Source organism: Myxocyprinus asiaticus, chromosome 6 (assembly GCF_019703515.2).
Source record: "Myxocyprinus asiaticus isolate MX2 ecotype Aquarium Trade chromosome 6, UBuf_Myxa_2, whole genome shotgun sequence".
In the NCBI taxonomy this organism is placed as follows: Eukaryota; Metazoa; Chordata; class Actinopteri; order Cypriniformes; family Catostomidae; genus Myxocyprinus; species Myxocyprinus asiaticus.
The window spans coordinates 36,787,552-36,803,896 of record NC_059349.1 but is presented as its reverse complement, the minus strand read 5'-3'; the positions used below and the strand labels follow the sequence as shown (position 1 = coordinate 36,803,896).

Genomic DNA, 16,345 nt, shown 5'->3' with positions numbered 1-16,345 from the left:
CTGTCCAAGCTGCACAGAAATGACTGAACAGAATTTAGATTTTCATCTTTGCTGAAAAGTTACACAAATACAAAGTTGAATGGTGTGACCGCTGCGCTTGGCTGTGCTGTCTCTCATCTTGGTATATCCCTTTTGGTGGCTGTCAGACCTGTGGCCTTTTGGTGTGGTTGATAGTGCCCAGAAATGTGAAACAGAAAGGTTCAGTACAGGTTCGATCCTGCCCTGGGGCAATTTCCGAAGTGGTTTTGATTTGCTTTGCATGTCAAATACAGTCTATGTGTGCTTTGTGTCCTGCTCAGTGTGGTGCAATGCTTGACATTCCGGTGCTTGGTACCGTAGTTGCTTATTGCAGCTATATGTTTAAAAATAATTTTGATTCAGACTAATCTGCTAATGTATCATTCAGATCTATTTGGACAATTTCAACCAATTTAAACTATTAAGCCTAAAGAGGGATTTGCTCACAAATAGAACATCGCTATGGCTTGCGTGCATGTTCTACTTTACACAAGCCTTAACCAAAAGCAATATTCAGGTGATTAAATATTTTAGACTAGAAAAAAATGGGATCCACTTTATATTAGGTGTATTTAACTACTAGGTGCATAAGCAATTAATACAGTTCAACCTACTTATTATGTACATACGTGTTGTTGCATTGTATTTACATTTAAAGAACCTGCATTAAATTCCATCTGTAGTTGCACTGCAAACCTTACTCCTAACTCTAAATCTAATCCTAACCCAGCCTTACTCTAACCCCTAACCCTACTCCTAAACAGCAAATGTGAATCTTGTGACAATTTTTTACAGAACAACATGTAAATACACAATTATTTTGTTATTTTTAAAAGTTAAAAACATTGTATTGAAAGTATTTTAATGTTAGTGCATATTAAAGACACTTAATATAAAGTGGGACCAAAGAATAAAATTCACTATAGATATTTTTATTACTTTTCCAAGACTTTTAAGATTGTGTAAATTTTCATGTCTTTTCCTGACCTGGAATTTCATGACCATAGGAACCCTGTAATTTCAACCAAAGCTAAAGTAGCTAAAGTTTCATTGTCCCTACCAAATTAAAAAATTATCAATTTAAATTATAATGTGATGTACAATTACTGTAAATGACTCTGTTAATCAATAATGCTAATTTTATTGGCTATGCAATATATGCATCATACTTAAGGATGTAAATACATTAATTTGGTACTATACAAATGTTATTATAGGCCAGGCTTAAAATGCAACACTCAATTTTATACATTATGTAACAGGGAGAATCTGCTCCATCTCTGTCTACACTAGTAGCTTGAAAATGGTTAAAGGCCCTTGAACTAGACAATGTGACCCGTTTCAAACATGGTTCAAAAGGGAGCCCTTAATACATTAGAAAATTGTTACATCAGGTTTGTGGGCATGCTTAATTTAAGTTCTTTGCACTATCCATTCCATTCTCCATTTGACTAAAGGCACACCAGAACAGTTTAATTTGTAAGTCTAGTCACATTAGACACAAGGCAGTAGATAACTGTTTATTTTTCCCTGAAAATGTTGCATTTTAGTGGTTAAGCATAATCACTGTGAGGCAACTCTCAAACCCATGAGGCACTGAGCGTGTGCTTCCCAGGCTTTCTCAGGGGAAAGATAAATCTTTGTACACATAAATAATTAAGTGACATCAAATTTGTCTTTCTTTATCCAATAAGGTATCCGCAGTGGACACGTGAAATATTAATGGACTTGCATGCATAATTAATGCCTCTTTAATTATGGTCGTCGGTAAGACCCATTGGAATTAATGATGTTTTCACTGTAGACACGCAATTTCAATTGTTCGGGAAGAGATAAATTGAATCTAATCCTCCTGTCTGTAAGTGACAGCAGGCGAATTCTTGGGTGAAGTTTACATTAAGTGCATAATTGCTGCCAGACTGACCCATTCATCATGGTGACATTTTCCATTAGCTGAAGCAATCTGACACCTCCCTGTAGTTTATGCCTTCCTGGCCCCCTCACACTCTATTTGGAAGGTCTGTGTTTACACCTTCCTCTGTGAATGTGTCATATTAGTGACTGTACCTTTCTCTACATGACCTGTCAGATGGCTTTGTAATACCATTTCATTCTGACAATACATTGTCAGCAGACTAACAGTAAAATGACTGCATTCATGGTTTAGTTTGGAGGTGAGCCTTCTGTTCAGCCTCACTGTTGCACAAACACGGATTTCAACACCAAGGACAGGGGGAAAACAACAGGACATGGCAGATGGGTGGAGGAAATCACTGCTGAAGCCACTTCCTACTTGTCAACTCCAGCTACAAACCAAGCACTGGTGACTCAGCTGGCTTAATAACCTAAAGGAAAATGCATTTCACATTGTTTTCTTTTTAATCTTCTCTGCACACAGAAAGAAAAGGGTAAACTAGACTCACCCCTGCACTACCCATTCACCCAAGGAACATGTATTTCCTTTGCAAACTTTGCTGTCTCCATCAATGATGAATCACCATCCACTCAGAAAGAATCTGCCTTGCCTTTCACAAAACAAATTCTCGTTGAGTCCACTTAATTCACCCAAACAATTAATTACTTTGCACTTTTCTCCTTTATAGTAAAATAAACATCTATCTTTCACATTATAAAACTATTCATCTACATAGTCAAGGCAAGCAGCACTATTACTTTTGCTTATACTGAGGCTTTTGTTCTAAATGTTCTAAATCCATTTTGATCTAAACTGCTAACCATCAATATCACTGTTCTAATATAATATGTATATACAATATACAATATTCTAAGTCACGAGTTCTCCTAAGTCAAGAATTGCAGGGATGTCTGTGAACAGGAGAAAAAAAAAAAAAAATAAATAAATAAATAAAATAAAAATAAATAAACAGAACAAAAATTTATATATTTTTTTTAAATTACATTTTTATTTATTTATTTATTTATTTTTTTCCCCATAATGTTTACTTTAGCTTTTACTTAGAAATTAAGGTTTTGCAACATACTAAACCATTGTAAGGGAATTAAAAAATGCATGTAGCGGTACACAACAGATTCTCAGGTAGGTCATTAACAACCCTATATATATATATACACAGTTGTGCTCAAAAGTTTGCATACCCTTGGAGAATTGGTAATGTACCATCTTTAAAGAAAACATGAGTGAGCAGGCAAAACACATTTCTTTTATTTCTTATGGGATTCATATTCAGCTGTAGGTTATAACAGAATGGCACAATCATAAAACAAAACATGGCAACAAAGAAAGAAATGAAATGACCCCTGTTCAAAAGTCTGCATACCCTTAGTTCTTAATACTGTGTATTGCCCCCTTTAGCATCAATGACAGCGTGCAGTCTTTTGTAATAGTTGTCTATGAGGCCCCAAATTCTTGCAGGTGGTATAGCTGCCCATTCGCCTCCAGGTCATGCAAAGTCTTTGGTCGTCTTGCCTGAACCAAACGTTTGAGATCTCCTCAGAGTGGCTCGATGATATTAAGGTCAGGAGACTGTGATGGCTACTCCAGAACCTTCACCTTTTTCTGCTGTAACCACTGGAGGGTCAACTTGGCCTTGTGCTTAGGGTCATTGTCATGCTGGAAAGTCGAAGAGCGTCCCATGCGCAGCTTTCGTGCAGAAGAATGCAAATTGTCTGCCAGTATTTTCTGATAACATGCTGCATTCATCTTGCCATCAATTTTCACAAGATTCTCCGTGCCTTTAGAGCTCACACACCCCCAAAACATCAGTGAGCCACCACCATGCTTTATAGTGGGGATGGTATTCTTTTCACTAAAGGCCTTGTTGACCCCTCTCCAAACATAGCGCTTATGGTTGTGACCATAAAGCTCTATTTTGGTTTCATCACTCCAAATTACAGTGTGCCAGAAGCTGTGAGGCGTGTCAAGGTGTTGTCGGGTATATTGTAACCGGGCTTTTTTTGTGGCATTGGTGCAGTAAAGGCTTCTTTCTGGCAACTCGACCATGCAGCTAATTTTTGTTCAAGTATTGTCGTATTGTGCTCCTTGAAACAACCACACCGTCTTTTTCCAGAGCAGCCTGTATTTCTCCTGAGGTTACCTGTGGGTTTTTCTTTGTATCCCGAAAAATTCTTCTGGCAGTTGTGGCTGAAATCTTTCTTGGTCTACCTGACCGTGGCTTGGTATCAAGAGATCCCCAAATTTTCCACTTCTTAATAAGTGATTGAACAGTACTGACTGGCATTTTCAAGGCTTTGGATATGTTTTTATATCCTTTTCCATCTTTATAAAGTTCCATTACATTGTTACGCAGGTCTTTTGACAGTTCTTTTCTACTCCAAATGGATCAGTATCTAGCCTGCTCAGTGAATCCACGTGAGAGCTAACAAACTCATTAACTATTTATACACAGACACTAATTGCAATTTAAAAAGCCACAGGTGTGGGAAATTAACCTTTAATTGCCATTTAAACCTGTGTTTGTCACCTTGTGTGTCTGTAACAAGGCCAAACATTCAAGGGAATGTAAACTTTTGATCTGAGCCATTTGGGTGATTTCTGTTATCATTATGATTTAAAAAGGATCCAAACAACTATGTGAGAATAAATGGCTTCATATGATCACTATCCTTAAATAAGGATTAAATTTTTTGCAAGATCAGTCATATTTTCAAAATCAATGCCCAAATTTCACAATTTCTGCCAGGGTATGCAAACTTTTGAGCACAACTGTGTATATATATATATATATATATATATATATATATATATATATATATATATATATATATATATACACACACACACACATCAGAATGCACTGTAACTCACTTTGCAAAAAAAGTGTCTGCCAAATGCATTAATGTAATGTAAATGAGTGAAAGGCAGGCTTACATGTGGTAAAAGTTGCAGTAACAGGCTGGCTCCTGCCTTGGTCTTTCAAGGCCACCAGGTTGACAGTGTATTCTTCTCCAGGCCTCAGCCCTGTTTGGTGGAATGATGTGATAGTACTGGGCAGTTGTGCTGTCATCCCTCCATCGTTGTCCTTTCAAACACACAAAATACATGTACACATACACACATATCACTCTTCAAAATACTGAGCACTTTCATACATGCATCAAAGTGCAGGCAGGCATGCAGTAACCAACAGTACATAGCTCAAATTAACATAGAATGTTTTCAGGAGGCAGTCAACTGTGTACAAACGAAGCTGCTGGAATGTAGATGCATTTTGCCAGTTGTTTGACGTATTGATTCAAGTCTTATTTTTCCCCAAATAGCTTAGCAGAGCACTTTGTGAGTTTGATGCATTACACCCTGTAAGGCATCACTTGAATCTTCATCTTGAAAGCTTATGTTGGAAATGTAATTGACATCAAGCAATATCAAAGTGTATGTGGGTTTCAGAAGTAAGCTTAAGATTTGACTATTCTAAAAAGCCTCTTTGTGCTCTTTCCTTTTGTTCTCCCCCATCAACTCTATAACTGCTCACTTGTCCCTGCCCTCACATCCATTATGATATTGTGGAAAATCAGAATGGCTCTTGTGCTCTTTAGGATTAAATCCACAGAGGGTAGGTCTCCACTTCTAATATGATTTCCCCAGTGGCATGGCAAAGTTGGCTCTCATGCTCAGTACTCTTAGCAGAACCTCTCACCCATGGAAGATTGAAGAGCACCATGACTCCCTCCACTCACGCTATTTTGTATTAAATTTATATCCTCCTAAAAGAGGCTTCTGACTTTGTTTCCAATACATTAACTGCTTTCAATTAAAAAAAAAAAAAAAAAAAAAAATTTTTTTTTTTTTTTTTTTCCAAGGATTTAGTCAGCATACATAAACTGGGCTTAAGTTATGGAGTGAGCCAATAACTAAGAGAGTGGGATGAGGGGTGGGATTTTTAGGTACCTCACCCTTCATTACGATTTTAGATTAATTTCTTGATGCATTATAATTTCTTAGTAACAGCATAGCAAGTTAAGGTGGCTCTTTGGCAAATTCCGTGTAAAGATTCCACATGAATTACATACTATACTAAAATATGCCCACCAACAAAAGAGAATAAGTAAAGGATAATGTACAGTCAGATGATTTTTATCGCACAATAAATCCCAACAGGGTGATCAGGACAGGTCTTGCATCACCCTGAAGGGGTTTATAGTGTGATAATAACCGGCTGACTTTACATTATCCCACTTATTACATGGTTATTAACCAAATAAATAAATGCATGGAAATAAATAATTGATTTGTGTTGAAATTCTGTAATTTGAGAAGAAAGAAATGGCTGAACTGCTAAAATCTACCTCCGGTTTGCATCTGAGTTCTGTTGGTATGTACTTAGTGAAAATGACAGTCAAACCCTTCATTATTCAGCCTACTACAAGACTGCTTGCCAAATAATCAAATAGATGGACATGAAAGATTGATTTGCATTGAAATTGTTTAATTACGTGAGAAGAAATAAACTGCTGAACAGCTGAAATTCCACCTCCGGTTTGTGTCTGTTTGGTTGTTTATTTTTTAATTAATTAACGTCTGACTGCTTAATATGCATCTTATTACAAGACTACTTGCCAAATAAATAAATAAATGCATATGAAACATTGATTTGAATTTAAATGATTTTATTAGCTTGTAGAGATCGCAGAGTACTATGTGAAATAGGAGAGATGCTTGCAGACCCAGGATGAGCGGTCTGATGCATGGAGCTGCGGTTGTTACAGAGCAATAACAGACCGCTAGATTGCCATTAACCAATCCGAATAGAGTATTCCAGGCCACTGTGTAATAAGCAGCTATAATAACTTTATATTAGAGGCAGCTTTCATTCCGTGTACATACAAATGAAATGCCGCATTACAGTGAGCTTAAAATTTGTCATTGTCAATTATTCATTGTTGCGCATGGGAGTGATCAATTTTTATCAGTAATTTACGTTTTTTCCGATCGTTCATGGTTGTGCATGAGAATGATACATTTTTTTATCAATTCTTCACATCTTTTGTATGTTTGTTCATGGTTGCGGACATCTTTCTTATGTGTGTTTATGGTTGTTCATGAAAATGATACATTTTTGAGCAAACGATACATTTTGTCCATTCTTTGTGATTTCTGTGTAAATACACTCACTGAGCACTTTATTAGGAACACCTGTACACCTACTTATTCATGCGATCACCTAATCAGCCAATCGTGTGGCAGCAGTGCAATGAATAAAATCATGCAGATTCGGGTCATGAGCTTCAGTTAATGTTCACATCAACCATCAGAATTGGGACAAAATGTGATCTCAGTGATTTCGACCATGCTGGTTTGAGTATTTCTGTAACTGCTGATCTCCTGAGATTTTCATGCACAACAGTCTCTAGAGTTTACTTAGAATGGTGCCAAAAACAAAAAACACTTTTGTGGATGGAAATACTTTGTTGATGAGAGAGGTCAGAGAATGGTCATACTGGTTTGAGCTGACAGAAAGGTACGGTAACTCAGATAAACACTCTGTACAACCGTAGTGAGCAGAACAGCATCTAAGAATGTACAACACGTCGAACCTTGAGGCGGATGGGCTACAAAAACAGAAGACTATTGGGGCTTTTCCATTGCACGGTATGGCTCGACTCGACTCTGCTCGCTTTTTGGGGTTTTCCACTGTGGATAGTACCTGGTACCTGGTACTTTTTTTAGTACCACCTCAGTCGAGGTTCCAAGCAAGCCGAGCCGATACTAAATGTGACGTCAAAACCCTGCAGATCATTGATTGGTCAGAGAGAAGCGTCACAACCAGCGACACGGGACATCAACCTGCTAGTTTTAAAGTTAGCAACAGCAATAGCAGGATCATTTGTTCACGCGACTTTCGAATTGTAAAAAGAAATGGCTGTGCGCAAAACCACGCCGTGGTCAATAAACAAGGTGCAGACGTTCCTCTCGTTAGTAGCCGAGGAGTACATTAGTAGCTGAGGAGAGGATCCAACGAGAGCTGGATGGGGCAACGCAACTATGACGATCAGCCTATAATCCCACCCACGTTGAGGCTGCACTAAACTGCAGTGGAAAAGCAAGCTCAGAAAAGTAAAGCGAGCAGAGTCAAGTTGATTTGAACCGCAACGTGCAGTGGAAAAGTGTCATATGTTAGGCACTTTATTAGGACCATAGTGTTCCAAATAAAGTGCTCAGTGAGTGTACATTTATTCCATTTAAATATAAAGTTCAAGATGCAGAAAGTCGGTTGACTGTTTTAAGTTGATGTTTTGCCTTCTATAAGTTGCCAAGCCTTTTTGTTCTTGTTAAAATTACTTTGTACAATGTAAGAATTTTTCAATAAACAGAATAATTAATAATTCATTTAAAATTCTCATTATTAAATGTTGATTGTTCCAGAATCGTTTGAGAATAGCAATGCATCAGTTAATCAATTTTTCCCCCACCCCTAATGTACGGAGCCCGCAGACGACAAGTAAGAGAAAAAATAAATAAATAAACGAGAACCGCTTATCTGTATGCACAGATTTGTAGCCCCTCCCTCATTTTAGAAATCTGAGCCCAGAGATTAGTCCTAAACACAAGATCAACTAATTTAATTGTACATGTTTTATAATGATGAATATTAATAATAGTTTTAGATTGCAGGCCAGCAACACTGCAGGTTGTCTTAGCTAAGTGCTTAAAGTGACGGATTCTTCGCAATTAGGTTCGGCATATTTGACAATGATCTAATGAGAAATTATATGCTTCACAATCTTGCTCAGCATTTATTTTCATTATTTATTTTTGAAAACACACCAAAACACCATCTATCCTCGTACGTAAATAGGCTATATTATCTACAGTGCTAAACAGCTTAAAAATTATACAGCTGTTACCCGTTATCATCCCTAAAGATTTCTATATGGAACATTTCATTAATACATCATTCAAATTAGCTGATAAAATGTAATACAAATCTAAAAATAGCTTATATCTGAATTGGTAGCCACAATCATTACTAGGCAGGTAAACTCTTTCCCTCATAGAGCACAAGGGCAATGCAGAATTCAGGCTCAGTAGTGACGAGATCAACTTGTCTGTTGTTTAGACACTGATTCTCTTCTAATTTAATAAATAAATGTACGGCTCTTACCGTCTTGATCTCTCGAAACTGTTTGCCTGGAGATACACCTAATCATCTTCTGGCTGGAGGAAATCCTTTGTGTTTTGTTGAGTGGGGTTGAAAAGCTTTAAGTAAACCATAATCCCCACTTTTTCAGTTTCCATTACTAGCAGAACAATATGCCTCTCATATGTCAGTTCAGTTTGGTAGATTGGAACTTTTTGTTTACTGTCTCAATGGCTGGTTTTAAAAGTAACACTACAACCAAAAGAAATACCTCAGGGGTTGTGAAGTGTGTTTGTTGTTATTTATAGGGAGAGATGCTTCACATTAATGTGAAACGACAGGTAAGTTGCACAGGAGACATGCTGCTTTGCATAAAGCGATGTCTCCCACTGCTATTTTCAAATGAGGCACTGAGCACATGCTCTGTATTTTGTTGACACAGAGGAGCTTGATGTTTTCTTTATTCTGTGAGAGTGCATTGTGTACATGGTGAGAATATTTTGTCCTTTCTCCAGATGGAACATCTCAAAGGGGATTAGTGAGAACATCCCTGCCAGGATGTTGTATGTTACTGCCATGATGCACAATAATTCTTTTTTAACTGCCGGCAGATCATGCCGAGAGGCACCTGTCAGACATTGAACCATCTCTGGCTTGAACATATATACATATATATATGTATATATGTTCAAGCCAAAGATGGTTCAATGTCTGACAGGTGCCTCTCGGCATTTTTCTTTCTTTTCTTTTTTTTTCAAAACAGCATTAAAAAAATTGATCCACCAAAAGGAAAATTTCCTCATCATTTACTTACCCTCATGTAAACAAAACATGTAAGACAATCTTTCTTCCATAGAATACTTAAAGATAATTTTGGGAGAATATCCTGGACCACTCTTTTCCATATAATGAAAATGAATTAGGGCTGGGGATGTCTGGCTCCAAGTACCATAAAAGGGGTCCAGATGACTCATGTGCTATATTCCCGGTCTTCTGAATTCATACAATAACTTTGTGCGAAGAACAGACCGAAATTTAAGTCGTTAATAACTGATAATATGTCCCTCTTATGGGCTGTCATCCATTATGACCAGATATTTGATTAGCTTTCATTAAATGGAAAAATAGTTGCAAGAGTTTATTTGTTAAAAATTCACCTTTTGTGTTCTACAGAAGATAGCCATATGACACGAGGGTGAGTAAATCAGTAAATTTTGATTTTTTGATTTTTGATGGAACCGTATTCAGATGTCTGTCCAAACCTTACAATGCAATTATCATATTTTGTTGCCAATATACAATGCGGTTGGTGCCCCAATGCTACGAGAATACAGAATGTCTCTTTGTTGTGATGCCAGAAGCTACAGCAGGGGCAGAATCAATTGAAGTGTGACCTTCTAATGAAAGCCTTACCTTGGGAATGAAGCTTATTTCCCAACCATCAAACAAGTAGTCTAATGGTTGCCACTGAACCTCCACGGATGTCTCCATGATGGATTTGAAGAGTAAACCGTCTGGATTCGAGAGATCTAAAAGGAACAGATTGATGCATTATTGGCCTCCATTCTGTGTGTGTTCAATAAATCAAAATTTTTCGCAACCTAGACAAATCTTTGCTCTTTGCTTTTCCCTCTGTAAAGAGAGAGTAGACAAAAGAGTTGATACAGAGAGGTTTAATATGTGGTTTACTTTCAGGTTTTATTTTACTTTTCCTGAATATTACTTCACTTACAAACATGCTGTATGTCTGCAATCTGTCAATCAAAAACATATAGTATAACAGGCAGAGTCGGGAAATCCAAAGCATAAAACTCAAGAAATGATATTATATCTGTCATGTTGTGGTCTAGTCTTCTTAAGGCATATTTACACAGCCCAGTTATGGCTTCTCTGTGTCTGCTTAAAATTCGGTGTAAAGACACAATGCCGCATAAAAGTCAGACTAAATTATGCCTGCTCTGACCCATCTCAGCCCCTAGTATCAAAGGCAGTTCTGCTGCTTTGGTTCTGTGTAAATAGAATGCAGCATCAGAGCAGCCTTAAACTTTGTTGTTGTCATTTCATAATTTAGTTTTAAAGTATAATTTCTTATTCCCATTCATATCATATTTCTATATTCACAATTATATAATTAAAATGTTAATTTCATAACATTATTTATGCAATTGTAATTGCTGCGTAAATGCATTTATGCCTGCTCTGCGCAGCATTAAACAGTCTGTATAAATACACCTAAATGGCACTTCAGATGCAGCTTCTGTGCCACCTTTGGAGTGTAAAGATGGCTTTAGTGTCAACAATGGTCAGAGCCTCCGGTGTATTTGAAAATAATTTGAAATACAATTGAAATTTCAGCAGTTTAACATAATCTCTGTTGGAAGTGCAGCAAGTTCTGCTGAATCTATGTGTATGTGGGGCAATACACGAAGTCCCATTATGAGATTTATTTGAAGAAATTTCCCCATATATTCTTCTTACCTACTGTTGCTAAAAGGAAATCTTCCAGGATTTAATAAAATATGGAAGTAGCTATGCAATCTTTTGTATTCATTTTTTTTCAAAGAATCTCAGACACAAAAATTGCAACCTATTGATCACTGAGACAGTTCTTACATAGAGGTGTTTAGAGGTGTTCAAATTATTATGAGTTTTAAGCTACAAACAGCCTACTGAAAGACATTTCTTTGCAGATGTGTCTGCATTGAATGGCTAATTTACAATCCTTTCTTTCTCTTTCTTTCTTTCTTTCTTTCTTTAAAAAGATACCTGCCAGATGCCAACAGCTATTGCTTTCTAATTCATTAAATTCTGATTATCTGTATTACCTCAAAATTACCTGCAAAAATGTACGAAACAGAAGGATAGTCAGTGGTGCTTTGTAATTGTTTGCAGAAAGCCCAACTGGCTTTTCACAAATAATGGGATATTTGTTATGATACGTTATATTTTCCAGGCTCAGACATTTTTCTCAAGGCTGACATGCACTGGCTGTATACGGAAGGGCCTGCAGCATTTTGCCAATCTGGCGCTGCTACCCAGCAGGTGGTCGGTGTCTAATCATATCCTTTTGGCAAAGACAGCCAGTTGTTCCTCTGAAGAAGTAACATGAGGTACGTGTGTGTGTAAATGGGACTGTGCAAAGGAGTGTGTCTCATCTAGGCCTATCACACCTGAGTCATGCTCAAGTAATGACACAACTACAATGAAAATGTCACATCCCAATTCTATGCAAAACTACTCATACATTTTCATGCATAGAGCCTTATCTGACCAGAACACTGATGTTTTTTTAATAGCTCTCAGTAAAGGAGTACACTCACAGGTTGAGACCAAGGTGTTCATTGGTGAGCTGATAATGTCGTTGATGACTGCATACACATTGATGTTGTACTCCAGACCGGGCTTCAACCCTTTGATGGTGGTGTTGGTAACGTTTCCTGGAACTCTGATCTCTAGCTGGACTCCACCAGGGGTTGTAGGGGCAAATGTGATCAGGAAGTCTGTCAGGATCCTAGACCCCTCCCACTCCAGATCAATGGTATGTTCTGAAACTCCTCGGACTCGCAGATTCATAGGAGGTGACGCTGTGTGTAAAGAAATGGGAAAGGACAGCACATGAATATGAACCGTGTCATTCTGATGAAAAAGCAATCACTCTTAGGGGACACTGTAAATATGGTTAGGGAAATTTCTGTGATGTGCACTGAGGCACATCAAACTGCAAGCATTTAACATTATTTGAACACAGATGCCTTTTTTAAAAACTGAATTACTGAATTTGCTTTTCAAATCTGATCTTTAGTACTGACTGTCCACACTGAGAGTTATTTTATCAGATCTGTTTGTTCAAACAGCATATTCCATTGGTTCTCAACTGGTGGGTCACGACCTATAAATGGGTTCTAGGTCTGTTCTGATAGGGTTGTGGACAGCAGGAAAAAACAAAGCTAATTGCAAATAATAAAAGGGAGGAAAAACATTTATTTGTTGACATCAAACTCCATGTCCATTTAAACTTTGTTATTTTGGCTGTCATTTGGTAGAGGCTAGCCAAAAAAGTCAGATGCCAAAATGGACAAGAAGCAGAACATGCCCTCATCCTCTTAAAACCATTTATTAATCTAATATATAGGGCCCTATTTTAAGCGTGTAAGCGCTAAGCGCAGAGCAATGCCTTAACTCATAAGTGCAAAGTCAATGGGCATGGCCATGAAGTTTTGTATTTTCGTGTAAGTGTGCACTAAGTGTGCACTAAATGCTAATCGGGGTCAGTGGAATTTCTTCTCTGGCACCATCTCCATCCTATTATACAGTACAATCCCTGTCAAGCACCAGCAATATAAACAAAGACGTGTACATTCAAGTACAGTCATAAGAAGTTGGTAGTGTAAATGGACTGTGTGCAATGAATTGGAAGAATATAAATATGGATTTACATTATTTTGCTTGTCCTTATTAATGGGACACGTTCCTTTTATATGCATGGAAAATGTTGTTGAGGATATGGATGTAGGCTCCTTAAATTCCAGAGAATGTACTAAGTATTATTAATCATTTTCATCTACTGACACACAAATCATGGCTTCGTATGACTATGCTATTGACAATTAACAGTGATTGTATCGGAACGCACTTCAATTCTACCGGTCGACATTGATTTTGAAAGATTAATTCATTTATTGAAATATGAAAAAATGAAACCAAAAATATTTCTAAATTCAAATTACATTTCAAACGAAACGAAAATATTAGGCTCATTTGAGATGAGCAAGTTCTGTGTGAAACCGATCACCAGTGATCACCAGCAGGTGCATACCGGTTAGAAATCTGTCCGACTTGCTGTGATGTCATGGTGACGTAAATCAAAAAATGAGCGAGGCGGCCGCAGTTGTACCAGACAGGCCCCGCAGTTGCTTTTTCCAGAGCAGTGCGAACTGCAAGCACGGTGGGAAATGATCTGCTGACGACACAGCTTAATGCTCATTGGCTTAAACAACTGTGATGTTTGGTTCTCTTCTAAAATGTTTGATTTTTTTTTTTTTTAGCTCTAATATCATGCTTTTATGTGTATAAATTATATGTGATATTCCCAAAATTCTGACAGTGCAATCTCTGTATGGAATATGTGATTGATATCATATTTCTGAAACACCTAAAATACGTGTCTTTACTAAACTAAAAATGGATAAGAAGACATGTCTTATAGACGGAATTAAATAACAGGTACATTGAGTGTCTTGTTCATCATATATATTTTCATTTAAAAGCAACAGAATTTAAATTGCATCCACTTTATTTACAACAAAGCACATGAACATGAATCACATGATATCTCATGATGGCTGTGTCTCGTTTCGAAGGCTGCGTGCTAGGTAGGATGTGTCCTTTGAAGGCTGCAGTACACCGAATGTCCTCCTTTAAACAAGTCTCGTTTAAACGAGACGGCCTTCCTAGGACAAATGGAAACGGAACGTAACATGGTTGCTATGATAGCACGCCACTCTTTAACAAGCGCAAGTGCTTTGAGTGAGAAACGAACAAAGTCCCTTTAGAAGGGAATGTATGAGGTACATTTTAGGAGAGTTATAATGATGTAAAGAGAAAAGAAAATAGATTTTACAGTTGTACTTTTAGTCTAATACTTTATTTTAATTATTGATTAATATAATTATACATATTATATACTCTGCACCCATCTACTGAGGTACTTCAACTTGGGAATTAACATTCCTTGCATTTGAACATCATATTTATGGGCAAATTGGCGTCATTTTTTTTATAGACATTTCCGTTGAAGCAAAGAATTGTGGGTTATGAGTGCCTATGAAGGATACACCTCATGCATCCTCCGAATTCCCGTGAAAGAAGGTCGCATTCGAAGGCTGCATTCGATGTGTCCTACTCGCTTTTCTGAAACGAGACAGCCTCGATGACGTATGCGGCCGACAAATGCGATCTCCGGAGGATGCAGCCTTCCAAACGAGACACAGTTGATGGCTTATTTCATCCTCCCCTGACTGCACCCGCCTACTCTCGTCTACTTTCAAGGCGAGGCGTTTGGCATCTCAAACGAGCCTAATATCAAAATAAGTGGTAAAAAAAAATTATACCAAATCCAAACATTTTACGCTCTCCTTCTTCCACCGGCCCCTTTTACAGTGACTTAAACATAACAATAAAAATAATAATAATAGTCTAATAATTGAAAAAATAAACCATGACCTCTAGAAAATGTAACACAAATCTCATAATTTTTTGATTCAACAAAAGGCTTCAACAGTGATCGTCAAGGACATTATTTGATGTTCTTACTTTTAGAATTTGGACATTAACTTTATGACCACCTGCTGGTGAAATCTTCAAACTGCAAATGCAGGAACTGAATTTGGACTTTGCACTGAGTTAAGAGATGGTATTGAAACATCTTAGCACAACGACCAAATTCTTAGGAAAATAGCAAATTGTGCTTTGCGCCATAAAATGTACATACAATTCACCCACAGATTAGGCTTCTACACCCACAGCAGCGCAAACACTCCCACACACGCCCATTTGCACTTTGCGCTGGCACGAAAATTGCATTTAGAATTAGCGCTCTCACGAAAATTGGATAAGACATTGTGCACTCAAGGAAATAGAGCCCATAATATTGATAATATATAATACTGATAAATTCCAATGTTTATTTTAAGGGTATTTTGGTTTAGTTTTGTACAATAATTCATTTTGGTACAGATTATGGGTCACCACTTGATGCTAATGTAAAATCTGTGTCCTGAAGCCAAAAATATCAGATTTTTGCTGCCTGTCTGAACAAAGCCTTAGATGAATCCCTGCTAGCATTGTTATAAACATGATTGTTTTTATTTAGAGAGTTCATGGAGTTGTAAGGCAACTGTTTTAAGTAGTGGTTCCAAGTCACCACCTGGTGTTGTGGGACATTGATGCCCACATTGATGGACATTGAAGATTTTGTCACAATACTATGAGGTGGTAAATTCGTTATACACCCACCAATGAGAGACACTTCCCTTCAGTCCTTGAAGTTCCCGATGTGGCATTTGTTCCGTGTTAATCTAAAACTGTGCTTTTGTTACTTTATCTCCTAACCCAAACCCCATCCCTAAATCTAACCATATAGTGTAACACCTTACCCTACCCAGAGCGTAAACATAACCATGATATTAATTTTAAAAGCCCTGATGTGTAATACGGAAAAAGTGACACTTCTGGGTTCTGAATGTGTATTC

The 16,345-nt window shown here is 37.4% G+C and overlaps 1 protein-coding gene across 1 annotated transcript in view; it reads right to left on the bottom strand.

Annotated features, from left to right (window-relative positions):
* Positions 1 to 16,345, bottom strand: part of LOC127442211 (tenascin-R-like) — a 242,539-nt gene that overhangs the window by 57,842 nt on the left and 168,352 nt on the right. Inside the window, exons 7-9 of the mRNA XM_051700070.1 lie at positions 12,416 to 12,679; positions 10,509 to 10,624; positions 4,889 to 5,039 (exon numbers count right to left, since the gene is read on the bottom strand). Of these exons, the coding sequence (XP_051556030.1) occupies positions 4,889 to 5,039; positions 10,509 to 10,624; positions 12,416 to 12,679 (531 nt within the window). The remainder of the gene's footprint in view (positions 1 to 4,888; positions 5,040 to 10,508; positions 10,625 to 12,415; positions 12,680 to 16,345) is intronic.